This window comes from Mandrillus leucophaeus, unplaced genomic scaffold, assembly GCF_000951045.1.
Source record: "Mandrillus leucophaeus isolate KB7577 unplaced genomic scaffold, Mleu.le_1.0 Scaffold727, whole genome shotgun sequence".
In the NCBI taxonomy this organism is placed as follows: domain Eukaryota; kingdom Metazoa; phylum Chordata; class Mammalia; order Primates; family Cercopithecidae; genus Mandrillus; species Mandrillus leucophaeus.
This window is the reverse complement of record NW_012107886.1, coordinates 1,016,215-1,028,740: the sequence shown is the minus strand read 5'-3', so window position 1 is coordinate 1,028,740 and position 12,526 is coordinate 1,016,215. Positions and strand designations below refer to the sequence as shown.

Here is a 12,526-nt window from a genome sequence, read left to right as displayed (position 1 = left end):
TGAGAGGTGGGGATGGGAGCCAGATCTCAGACTAACAAGCAGAGTCCAGCCGCAGGCTGAGACCACAAATAGCAGCTATTTCCTGGGGAAGCAATGGAGAAAACTAGGGCAGAAGTTAGAGGGAAGAATGGATTCGGGTGAAGTGGATCACCCTGTTAAGATGGCAGGAGCTGGGGTGTGTTTGAGGTCCTGTAATGTGTGATGTCACCCAGGGCACCATCTGCCCCTCCCTGAAACCACATCATCGTGGATCATCCAGAGTCAGTGCTACTTTCCCACCCTATGAAAGCCCCTCCACTAGCAAAGGTTAGAATTTTGGAAAAAACTGGCAGATTGAATGCTTAGCCTGTCTGAGAAAGCCAGCAGCGATCTGTGGGTGTCGGCTTCCTCGCTTATCTGATTGCCGAGAAGCTCACTTACACCGACCTACCAGATTAACTGGCAGTATTTCCCCCGCACCTGTGGCCAAGGGAGCTCGAGTAGCAGAAGATGGTTTTACCAAGTGCATCCAGAGAGGCTCCTCTCTGGCCTCCTCCTGAGCCAAGTTTTTCTGTCAACATATTGCTAGAGATGGACTTCCAGGCATTGGGGTTTCTGTCAAAGCTGGGACTGTATCGCACAGTAGTTCAGTTAGGACTCCTTCAGGTGCAGATACCAGAAAACCTAATCCATGCTAGCCTCAGCAAAGGAGAACACGTATTGGTTCATTTTGACCAAGAAACCAAGAGCCTTGCTTCAGGCACAGCTGATACAGGGGCTCAGACAGTGTCCTCAGGGCCCAGTTCCTCCTTGCCATCTTTTGGCTCTGTGTCCCCAGTGCTGGTGGTGCCTTCAGTGTTGGTAATGTGGCATCTCCAGAGTTTACAGCTGCTCAGGTCCAAGGTTGGTAGGAAAGAACAAAATTACCTTTTGCTGCAATCCCAAGAAAGAGCTCAGTGGACATCATTGGCTCCATTTGGTCCTGTGTCTCTCTCTAAACCAGTCATTGTACCCAGGGGAATACAGTATTGTGATGGCCAGGTTGGAGTCCCACCCAGACCTCAAAGACTGCTACTCAGAGGGGAAATTAGAAGTTATTCCCAGAAGAGAGGGCAGGGGAATAGAACTCATCCTGGAGTCCCTTATGTTTCTTCCCCCAAGAAAATTCTTGTTTTCCCTGTGGACTTAGGAGCAATGAAAGGCAAGAACTGATCACTGCTCATTCAACTGCCACCTTCCAGTGCCTAGAATGTAGCAAGTTCAGAAAATGCTTTTGATCATGCTGATCACAGGGTTCGTGGATTGAGGTGACTTCTGTGTTTGACTAACTCATATAAGAATGTTAGAAATGATTCATATCTCATTTTGAAAATCATAATCTCAGTATGTGTTAATTTTGTTTTTGCCATAGAGAAATGCTACTTGATTACTGTTGCACATGAAGTTATTTCACTACCATGTAATTTGTAATATGCCTGAAAAGCAAAGTAATGAAATGACTTAGATCTGCAAATAGTTCTTGGTGGGTTTGGTGGGCACCAGGTGGAAAAGGAAGCGTTTGTTTGGGCATGGTGACTGAAATACATCTGTGTGAGACACTCTCTTTGCTCTCATGAAGAGTTGGGCACAGTCCGTGCCGTCTGACTGGTCCTGTCATTGTTCTCAGGTATGCAATAAAATTATCTTTCTAATGAGCTTTGTGGGCAACTGTGGGACGTTCACAAGAGGCTACCGAGCCATGGTTCTGGATGTTGAGTTCCTCTATCATTTGTTGTATCTGGTGATCTGTGCCATGGGGCTCTTTGTCCATGAATTCTTCTACAGTCTGCTGGTGAGTACCTGGTGTGGAAATATTTTATGTGTAGGGAAACTAGGACAGGGTCCTAGGGCTTCTCTCTCATCAGAGACCCTTCCTTTTAATGGTGATTGGTGTTCCTGGTCCATCAATATTGAAGCTCCACAGTTTGCAACCTTTGGGGGATCTGAGAGGAAAGCTCCACAGGAATTGGGTCAGCCCAGGAATTCAAGAGTCGCACAACTGCACTGTGTACTGTGCAGTCCAAATCTGTTAATTCTCAGTAATGGAAAATGCCTGCAGTAGGTTCAGATGTTTCCTCTCCATGCACCTTCGTTTTTCTTTACTTCTTAGACTCAGCCAGCACTTATAACAAGAGGAGTGTTTTTGAGGCTGTCATCCAACAGTTCTCATGGAATCCATTTCTCGTGAACACATGTAGCGACCATAAGAGTAGGAGCCAGTTTTGAAGCCCCAGGATTCATGATCATGAGCTTAGTAGATTTATTGGTCCAGGAGACCCTTTCAGTAGCAGTTACTTTGTTCCGATATGAGCCAAGTGCTTAATGTCTTGACAGTCTATTAAACAAGCTTGTTCCATCACCTTCCTCCTGAGCAGGTTTTTAAATTACAAATCAAATAACTGCTTACTTTCCTGTAGTTAGAGGGAATCTAGACCTGTGGCGTTGTAGATAAGAAACCATTTTCTTGTGCCTACATAAAATGACAGGAAGCATAAAATTGACCTATCTGCAAGCAACACCGTAAAGAGCCTAGAAATATTAAAATATTTGTGAGGACAAAAATGATCAAGGCCTCAGAGTTGACTTACAAAGAGGGAGGGACTTGCAAAAGGCAGAGCAAGGAAAGCTCTTCAGGGAGGTGCTTAGAAAATCCCTCTGAAGCATGTATGAGAGGCATCCAGCCACAATCTAGTTTGATCCTATTGCATTTTCTAAAAGTGAACTGAGGTAGCAGCATCCTCAGAAGCTGGGAGTTACCCTTATCTTTCTGCAATAGGTTAGAGATTTGAAAGCACAAAATGCAACTGTGTGAGATGCTCCCTTTGCTTAACGTACTTGACTGCCTTGTGCCTCAGTTTCCTCATCTGCAAAATGAGAACAGTGTATCTCCCTCACAGGGCCGTCATAGGGATTACATGCAGCTGTTCAGGTCAGCGTCTTAGAATAGCACTGCCGAACGATTGCCAGCTATTATTATTGTCTTTGTCATTCTATATTCCTTCCCCCGTCCAAAACACCATAAGGAATTCACCGTTCAGATCACTAGGATTAGCTCATTCCATTAGGGGTGGATTTTGGCAGGCTAAAGGGAATGGATTCTTTTCCCTCATCTTAAAATAGATCTGGCTATATTTTGAGGTTTTAGGCTGAGAGGTCTCAGGATATACTTGTGATTCCCATTATGTGGCCTATTTTGGTCACTTTGTATCAGAAATCTTTAGAGACTTATGTCTGTTTCTGGAACTTTCTGTCTCATGCCATCATGTCCCTGGACAACAAATTCCTGTCCTCCCTTGGCAGGGTGGCAGAGTTCAGTTGGTGGTCTCTCTCATCTCTGCCAAGGAGTCTCTCCCAAGAGACAGGAGATTCCCCTTTGGCCAACGCCACCTCGCCCCAGTAAACGCTTCGCCCTTTCCTCCAATCTGCCTCCAGTTGGCTTTGCTTCTTTTCTGTTCATTCGAGTCCTCTTCTTTTCATGACTTGCAATGCAGGCCAGTGCCAGTGCCTGATGCAGGGCACATAATGGTGAGAGGAACACAGTCCCTACCCTCATAGGTCTCACAGTCTGGAGCACAGCACAGGGACAGCTATTGCGTGAGTGCTCACCCTGTACTCTTCTCTACACGCTCTCACTACCACCTTTGAGGTAGATGGTATCTTCCAATTACAACTGAGGAAACTGAGGCTTGGTGAAGTTAGGTAACTTGCTCAGAGTCACACAACTCTGTTGATGCCCAAGTTGACACTGCCTTTTATTCAAGCATGTGAAAAAGTCCTTGCATCAGTGAAACTGGCATTTCACATTCTAGTTTGCATCTGTGCTTTCAAGTCTCTAACTTATCACAGAAAGATAAGAGTAAGTCTCAGCTTCTGATGATGCTACCTCAGTTCAGTTTTAGGAAATGCAATAGGATCAGACTAGATTGTGGTTGGATGCCTCTCCTTTGCTTCAGGGGGGATTTTCTAAGCCGTGTGGACCTTGACTTGTTTGTAGCTTCAAGTAATAGGCTCCTTTTGGTATCAAAGCAGTCCTGAATGTGTCTGGTAAGAACCAGAAAACACTGACACTTCAAATTATTCTACTAATAAGGAAAGCCTGCAACCAAAAGAAATTGGGCTGCCTATAAAAGGAGAGAAACCTCAGCAGGGAACACCCATGTGTTCTAGGGTTGGGAGAGCTGCCTCCATGCTAGCAGGCCAGAAGGCAGGGAGGGTAATCTGGTGGCCTAATTAAACTGCCGCCCCCCCCCCTCACCCCCCAAAGACTGGCTGGCCCTGGTCTTGAGCCTGCATTAAAGCTGTGTCCTTAGAAAAATATTAACACCTGGAGATGAAAGTGTGCAAAGTTCATAAGCAGGCAGTTAACAAAAGCAGAAATCCAGATGGTCAGTAAACATGCAAAAAGGTTCATCCTTGGTGCTAAACAAAGACATGCTAACGAAAACAGCGCAATCCCGTGTTTTACCTGTGACATTGGTAAAGGTTGAAAAGCCTGATGGTGCCCAGTACTAGTGAGAGTGGGGTAGATTCTTTACTAGTGGTGAATGTAAAGTGATCCTGCCTTTCTGAAGGCAGTAGGCAAAATGTTTCTCTTATACCATTTGACCCAAATACTCCATTTCCAAAAATTTGTCGAAAAGAAATAACTAGATGAGCATGTATAGAGACATGTATAGAAGTGTTCCTCACAGCATTATTTATTACGACATATAATTGGAAACATCTTAACTGTTTTTAAAAAACATATTGGTTATGTTAATCATGTTTTTCCCATGTAGTGAAATACCAGGTAATCATTTTTGACAGGAAAATGTTCCTGATGGCTTGGTGAAAGGCTGGTTATATGCCAGTATTATGGTCTAATATTTTTGTAAACAATATGTATCTATAAATTGCATTTTTTTAAGGCCAGAAGGAATTAAGCTATTGAACAAATGTCTCTAGATGGTGAATTATTTGTGACTTCTTTTTTCTTTGTGCTTTTCTTTGTTTTCCAAGTTTTCTCCATTGAACATGTATAATTTTCTAATTAGAAGAAAGCTTTTCTTTTATACAAATAATACTTATTGAATGTTTTAAAATCACAAATTATAGATGGGTGAAGAGAAAAAAATTGCTTGTCATTTCAATGATTTGGAGCCTGTATAATCTCTGCAGTCCTTAACAACAGAAAACAAGTATCATTTGCTTGTTGTCTGAAGTTGCCCTTACTTGCCGCTTTATATTGAGCTACTGGAAAATATTTAACCAACATTAACAGCAACACTTTGCCTTCTGTCGTATTGTATTGTGTTGACTAAACGCCTCTTCCTTGCTTCCCTTGAAGTATCCTACTCTACCCAATGCCTTTCACAGAACTAGTCTCAGAACACAGATTGGTGTTAAGGAGGCAGAAAAGCCAATCAACCAGAAAATGACCTCGGATGTAAAATTCTAAATTGGAAGGGACTCAGAGATCAGCTGTCTCAGTCCACTTATTTTACAGATGAGGAAACAGAACCAGAGAGCTTAGATGGCTTGACCGACATCTTGCAACAAATTAAAAGCAGAGTCAGGATTTGACCCTGTCCCCTGACTCACTTCATGGTGCAGTCACACCCCAAAGCCACATTGGAGACCAAACCTTCTGTACAAGATTAGACAGCAGCCAGAGGCCATGCTAAAAACTAGCCTCAGGTCTAAGAGTAACTTCAGAGAGCTCTCTCCCCACACTCCCCACCATTCTCCTAGCCAAGTATCTGTGACTGTAGCTCTTGGAAAACTAGCCATCATCCTCCCATACCTATATGTACCTACAGGGATCCTCCATTCCTCAGGAAGCCAACTTCTTGCAAACAGCAGGTTCCTTAGCAGAGGGCAAGCCTGGATTGTGAATGCACTGTGACCTGCAGGGGTCTTACCCTCACAGTGTTACCACCACTAATGTCCCTGCGATATACTAGCTATGTGACCCTGCCCCAGTCTCTTGATTAGGAAATTAATAATTACTATTTATTGTACTTACTCAACATATGTATGCCAGTGTGCTAAGCACTGTGCGTACGTGGTTTACTTATTCTTCATAATAACTCTACATCCTCCAGTTTGCAAATGAGGAAATGGAGACTCAGAGGGGAAGATGAAAGTGCCTAGCCTGAGATCCTATGGTGGACAGTAGCTGAGCTAAGATTTGAACTTATATCTAAGTCCAGAGTTCTTGCCACTGATGCTGGCTTGTAGTATGTCTGCCTTCCCAGCAGACACTAGGCTGCAGGAGGGCAGGGACCAGGGTGGCTGGCTCTTCATAGAAACTCAATTCAGTACCTTCTAAATGAATGGATGCCAAGACCCTCATCACTTTCCTCTTCCTTTCTCTCTGAAATTTATTGGCACAAGTATGTATTTTCTCTATTTCCAGGCCCTCTAAATGGCTCTGGATACTACTTGAAATTGCTATTGTTTCCTGCTTCCCTCTTCTGTGTTTATTTTTCCTCATTTTTACCATCTCCGTTTCACTGTGAAGCCAGGGAAGATGTTCAGTGTTAAGATCATGTGTAATGCTTTTGAGTTTCTAAGAGGGTAAATGCTCTATAAACCAAGTTTTCATTATGGGATAGTGATGTACATGTAACATCAAGGCTTCTTAAAATTCTTTTTGTTTGTTTTCAAAGCTTTTTGATTTAGTGTACAGAGAAGAGACTTTGCTTAATGTCATTAAAAGTGTCACTCGCAATGGACGGTCCATCATCCTGACAGCAGTTCTGGCTCTGATCCTTGTTTACCTGTTCTCAATAGTGGGCTATCTTTTCTTCAAGGATGACTTTATCTTGGAAGTAGATAGGCTGCCCAATGAAACAGCTGTTCCAGGTGGGTTTGGGATCTTCTGATCTTTTTAATGTTAAAAGATTATTTCCTGATTATAACTGAACTAAAGAAAATAAGGACTTTAGTAATGCAGCTGTCTCCCCATTGTATCTCCCTAACACGTAGAGTGTGAGTTTCAAATACAGATCTTCATTCTCACTTTACTCAAAAGGCAGTGTGGCATATCAAATGCTAAGAGTGAGTGACCAGATCTGACATTTATTTATTCACTAACATTATCTTTTAAACTAATGCAACGTTTTTGTAAAGCAGTGACCATATATATTGAGAGCGTTGGAGTATGCATCCCTTTAACTTAGTAAATCTACTTCTAGGCATCTATACATAAAGAGAAACAAGCCTGCTGACTGTGCATGTGGAAACAGACATATTTGGGAGAACATTCGCTGCAATGTACAGTTGGAAGCAGTCTAAATGTTCAGGGGTGTGTCATCAGATCATGGTACATCCATGAGGTGGGGTGCCTTGCACATAGGTACATCTTTATAAACCTCCATGGAAAAATACCCACAAAATATAGCTGGAAATGGCAGAAGGATAACTACAGTAGGATCACATGTATGTTTTTTTTTTTTTTTTTTTTTTTTTTTGAGACCCAGGATCTCACTCTGTCTCCCAGGCTGGTGTGTGGTGGTATATGATTTCAGCTCACTGCAACTTCCAACCTCCCGAGCTCAAGCAATCCTCCCGCCTCAGCCTCTCCAGTAGCCGGGACTGCAGGCGCCTGCCACTGCATGTGGCTAATTGTATTTTTTGTAGAGATGGGTTCTCGTCATGTTGCCCTGGCTGGTCTCAAACTTCTGGGCGCAAGCGATCACCCAGCTTTAGCTTCCCAAAGTGCTGGGATTACAGGTGTGGGCCACCATGCCCGGTCTTCTTAAAAATTAAAAAGCTCATATCCATATATGAAAACATGGATGACTATACCTCCAGACTGCTAGCAGTAGCTCGCTCTCTGGGGCTTTTTTACTATATGCAGGTTTTACAGTGAGCTCGTTATTTTTACACATAGCAAGAACAGAAGAGATTTCCAATTTTGAGAGTGAAAAAAACTGACCATAATACTTTATTGATACCCAAGTGCCCTTTTCTCTCAGTTACAATAGTTGGCCCTACTTAGTGAAATACTACTGGTTTTTCATCCCCTGAGTCTAAGGAACAGACTGGAATCATTGTGGCTGACTGAGCCAGCCAGCCTTTGTGCTCTCCCTCCCAAAGGCTGTGTTCTTGGCATGTATCTCCAGCCTCCCAAGTTGACACTAAGTCACACTTAAACTGCCAGCCATCTTAGAGTTGTGGACTAAACTGGCCTGGACCTTGGATTTCTATGAATGCCTGCTGATGCTTCTCGTGCAGACTTGGTATAAATCTTCCTGGAGTCTGTACGTTCAGTAGTATCTGTCTAAGAGTTTCAGCTGTTTGTCTTTAAAGTTGGAGAGGTGCTATTTAAGTGCGATATTTCTAGTAAGCCTACAGGAATTGACATTTTTGGCTTTTTTCCCATCCAGATCACCAAATGAAAGTGTAAATTGCATTTCTGCTTTGAATTTATATGCAAGATTCTAGGGTGTTATTTATGTAAAGAATTGTTTAATCAGCCGTGAATTGGGGACTTCAAACATTTTAACCATATGCTGCCAGATTGTTCATCATAAAATTTCCTTCTCTCTCCCAGAAACCAGCGAGAGTTTGGCAAGCGAGTTCCTGTTCTCCGATGTGTGTAGGGTGGAGAGTGGGGAGAACTGCTCCTCTCCTGCACCCAAAGAAGGTAGGACCTCCTAACTGTAAGCCCCATCTTAATATCAGATTCCTTCAGAGGCTTAACTGATGCAGGTGATGTTGGAAGAAGATTAAATTTACTGCTCAGGAGTAAGGCTATAGCAAAGGGAAAGACTGAGAGAGAGGAGGGAGATAAAGGGAAAAGAAGGTTACACATGAAGAAAAGATCTGATGTGATTCAGCCGATTTATACTGAGTGCCCGCCGTTTGCCAGGGACCGTGGTGTACTCTAAGAGACAGCAATGTAGTGGAGGGTGCAGGCAGGCCAAATGGTGATTGCTAGAGAGTTGCCCAATGCTGGGAATAAGGATGGAATACAGAAGTTAGGCACCCAGCCTGCTACTGCGGTCAGCGTATCATCAAGGAAGTGATACCCAAACTATAACAGAAGACCCTTGATATTCCAGGGAGAGGGAATAGTACATCTAAAGGCTTTAAAGGTCAAAAGAAAAAAACAGCAAGTTTGGGGAGATAATGATTATAAGGAAGGAGAGTAACAAGAAATGAAGCCACAGATACAAACAAAGGGCTATATCATGAAGGGTCTTCTGTGTCAGGCTTAGGAGGCTAAACTTCATCCAGAGGATGGTCAGGGGTTGTTGGAAGATGAGTAATGAAATCTGGGTTTTAGCAAGACCCTTCTGCAGCTGGAGAAAGGAATGAGGCAGACAGCAAGGCATGGCTCTTACTGCATAAACCAGTGAAAATGAACAGCCTCCAATGCAAAGCAGTTTATCCAGAGGCCCTGCCATGAAATATCCCTGGATTTCATCCTCACATCATCCCCAGTGAGGAACTTGGGTCCTGTGGCATAACCCTCATCTGAGAGACAAGATGCCTGTGACTCAGAGCTGTGAAGCAACTCATCTAACATGAAAAGACTGTTTGCAGCTGGGTCTGGGGTTTAAAACCTGAAAAGGACAGGGCATGTTTTAGATCCCATAGAGGGAGAGCAATACTACCATAGCTGGAGAAATTAGCAGGGGTTAGCGATGAAAACAGAGTTGCCCCAGACGACTTTAGCTTTTGAAAGAAAGTACTTGGCTCTTGATTCCTTAATTTTATTCTTTCGTGTGCCTGGTAAGATGGCATTCAGGAAACAGAATTTCAAAATCCCGGTCTCTCCTTTCCCCTCAAGTTTTCTGTCTGTTATTACTTGCCATGTTCACAGAGCTGGTCCCTGCAGAAGAAACGGAACAGGATAAAGAGCACACATGTGAGACGCTGCTGATGTGCATTGTCACTGTACTGAGTCACGGGCTGCGGAGCGGGGGTGGAGTAGGAGATGTGCTCAGGAAGCCGTCCAAAGAGGTAAATTAATCCCAAGGGGAAGGAAGGGCAAAGGCGGCGGGTGGGGTGGTTGGTGGGAGCACCATGCAGTGGTGTTGAGTGTAAACTGCAGACACAGAGGAAAAGCTGGGAGTAGGGCTGAGTAGCTGCGGAACTAGCTCGTCAGGCTTCTTTCCTCTCTATCATGTGAGGTGGTGCCACAAAATCAGCTGCGTGGAAAGGGTTAGCTCTGGCTCTCTGTTCAGTAGATTTAGGGACTTTTTCCATCAGGGTTAGACCTGATCCACCTGAACGCATGTCGAATATCCCTCCTGGCTGTGTCACACCACACTTGGAGAAATCACAATTGAGACAGGGGATATGAAAAGAGATGCAATTTTGAATTTAAAAGTTTAATGCCCAGTTTAATTTCTACCCAAGTAGACGAGGTCTCGCTTGAGCTGTGTCCCAGGCTCTGCAGACCAAAGGGTCACAAGGGACCCAGACTGATTCAGACACCTCTCTTTTCCAGGAACCCCTGTTTGCTGCTAGAGTGATTTATGATCTCTTGTTCTTCTTCATGGTTATCATCATTGTTCTTAACCTGATTTTTGGGGTTATCATTGACACTTTTGCTGACCTGAGGAGTGAGAAGCAGAAGAAGGAAGAGATCTTGAAGACCACGTGCTTTATCTGTGGTGAGTGTTGCTGGCCAGCTGCAGCAAGGGTGTGAAGGCCCAGTGTGGCAGAGGCATGTGGAGACTGCGAGGGTGTGATGGGCGGGTGCGTGCCCGGTTATGCAGGAGGGGGCACCGGCTGCGTCCTCTTGACTCTTCTACCCTCTGCAGTGAGTGAGGCTCTACTTGGCCTTTATTCTGCTGGGAAGTATTTACAGACCTGGGTCTGACTGAGCTGCTACCACTTACTAATTGTGTAACCATCATGTAGTCATTTAACATCTTTAATCCTTCTTTCTTCATCTGTAAAATGGGTACATTATTGTGTACCCATGTACACAATAATGTCTGCATTATTGTGAGAATTAGGAGAGACAGCATATGTAAAATTCCTAGCTAGAACCTGGCACACTGTAGGCATGGGAGGAGAAGTAGTGAACTGCTACATAAAAGAGGTACATGGGCACCAAAGAAATCATTTTCACTATAACTACAGAAAAATATTTGTAAATGTAAACTAATCATGGAGGAATCTGGGTTGCTGAGTAATCATTTCAAGATTATTCATCATGTGGCTACTAAATATATAAATTTCCTAGTGGTATGTATGCTTAAAAAAAATCATTTTCCCATTAAAGACTTAAATTATTTGCTTTTTGCCCCCTTAAAACCTTTTTAAGCTTTTTGCCTTGGCATAATTTCAGAGTTACAGAAAAGACATCCAAAGAATTTCTATATGCTCTTGACCCAGAATCCCTAAAGATTAATATTTTATCTCATTTGTTTTATTCTCACACACACACACACACATTGTCTAATGTGAGTGGCTGACAGTGATGCTTTCTTATCCCTAAATATTTTAGTACACATTTCCTAAAAACAAGAACATTCTCTTGTGTATCTACAGTATAATTATCAAAATTGGGAAATTAAAACCGATCCAATACTGTTATCTCATCTACAGACCTTATTCAAATTTCATCCTTCATTCCAAGAATATCCTTTGCAAATCCCACCTCCTGTGGGGCTGCAGTCACCATGCCTCATTAGCCTCCACTGACACTGTTGAAGCATATAGGTCAATTATTTTGTATAATGTCCCTTGATCTGAGTTTGTCTGATGTTTGCTCATGGTAAGATTGAGGGTATACGTTTTCCACAGGAGTATCGAAGACATGCTGTGGTGTTCTTCTCATTGCATCATATCAGGAGGCATTGTAATGCCAGTTCATCTCCTAACTGATATCTTGGCTCATTGTAACCTCTGCCTCCTGGGGTTCAAGCAGTTCTCATGCCTCAGCCACCTGAGTAGCTAGGATTACAGGTGCCTGTCACCACAACTGGCTGATTTTTTGTATTTCAGTAGAGATGGGATTTCACTGTGTTGCTCAGGCTGGTCTCGAACTCCTGAGCTCAGACAATCCACCTGTTTTGGCCTCCCAAAGTGCTAGGATTACAGGCATGAGCCACTGTGTCCAGCCATGATACTAACTTTGATCATTTGGTTAATGTGCTAATTGCCAGGTTTCTCCAGTAACTCCATAAAGTTACTTTTTTGGAGAGACACTTTGTAAATATCTTGCTATTCCTTAAACTTTCACCCCTTAGCTTCAGCATTCATTGATGATGTTTGACTGGCTCTATTATGATGATGGTTGCCCAATGATAATTTTTATTATTACTTCTACATTTCTGTATTGGCTTTTTATTGTAAGAAAGAATTTTTTCTTCTCCTGACATGTATGTATATTTCTGTGTTTGTATTTGTAACAACATGGACTTATGGATTTTTATTTTATTCAATGGGCTATAATCTTTCACTGTCATTATTTATTTTGATGTTCACATTGTTTCAGATGTGGCCAGTGAGACACCTTTCCAGCTGGCTTCTGGGTTTAGTCATATTATCTTCATTTTCT

At 43.0% G+C, this 12,526-nt stretch overlaps 1 protein-coding gene and 1 long non-coding RNA gene across 2 annotated transcripts in view; one reads left to right on the top strand and one right to left on the bottom strand.

Moving 5' to 3' along the window:
- The window catches only part of ITPR1 (inositol 1,4,5-trisphosphate receptor, type 1), a 354,179-nt gene that overhangs the window by 311,295 nt on the left and 30,358 nt on the right, over positions 1–12,526 (top strand). The window contains exons 54-58 of the mRNA XM_011965454.1: positions 1,646–1,810; positions 6,669–6,864; positions 8,558–8,650; positions 9,833–9,972; positions 10,463–10,628. Of these exons, the coding sequence (XP_011820844.1) occupies positions 1,646–1,810; positions 6,669–6,864; positions 8,558–8,650; positions 9,833–9,972; positions 10,463–10,628 (760 nt within the window). The remainder of the gene's footprint in view (positions 1–1,645; positions 1,811–6,668; positions 6,865–8,557; positions 8,651–9,832; positions 9,973–10,462; positions 10,629–12,526) is intronic.
- Positions 9,702–12,526, bottom strand: part of LOC105528642 — a 42,647-nt gene continuing 39,822 nt past the window's right edge. Inside the window, exon 3 of the long non-coding RNA XR_001004388.1 lies at positions 9,702–9,841. This is a non-coding gene — a long non-coding RNA (uncharacterized LOC105528642). The remainder of the gene's footprint in view (positions 9,842–12,526) is intronic.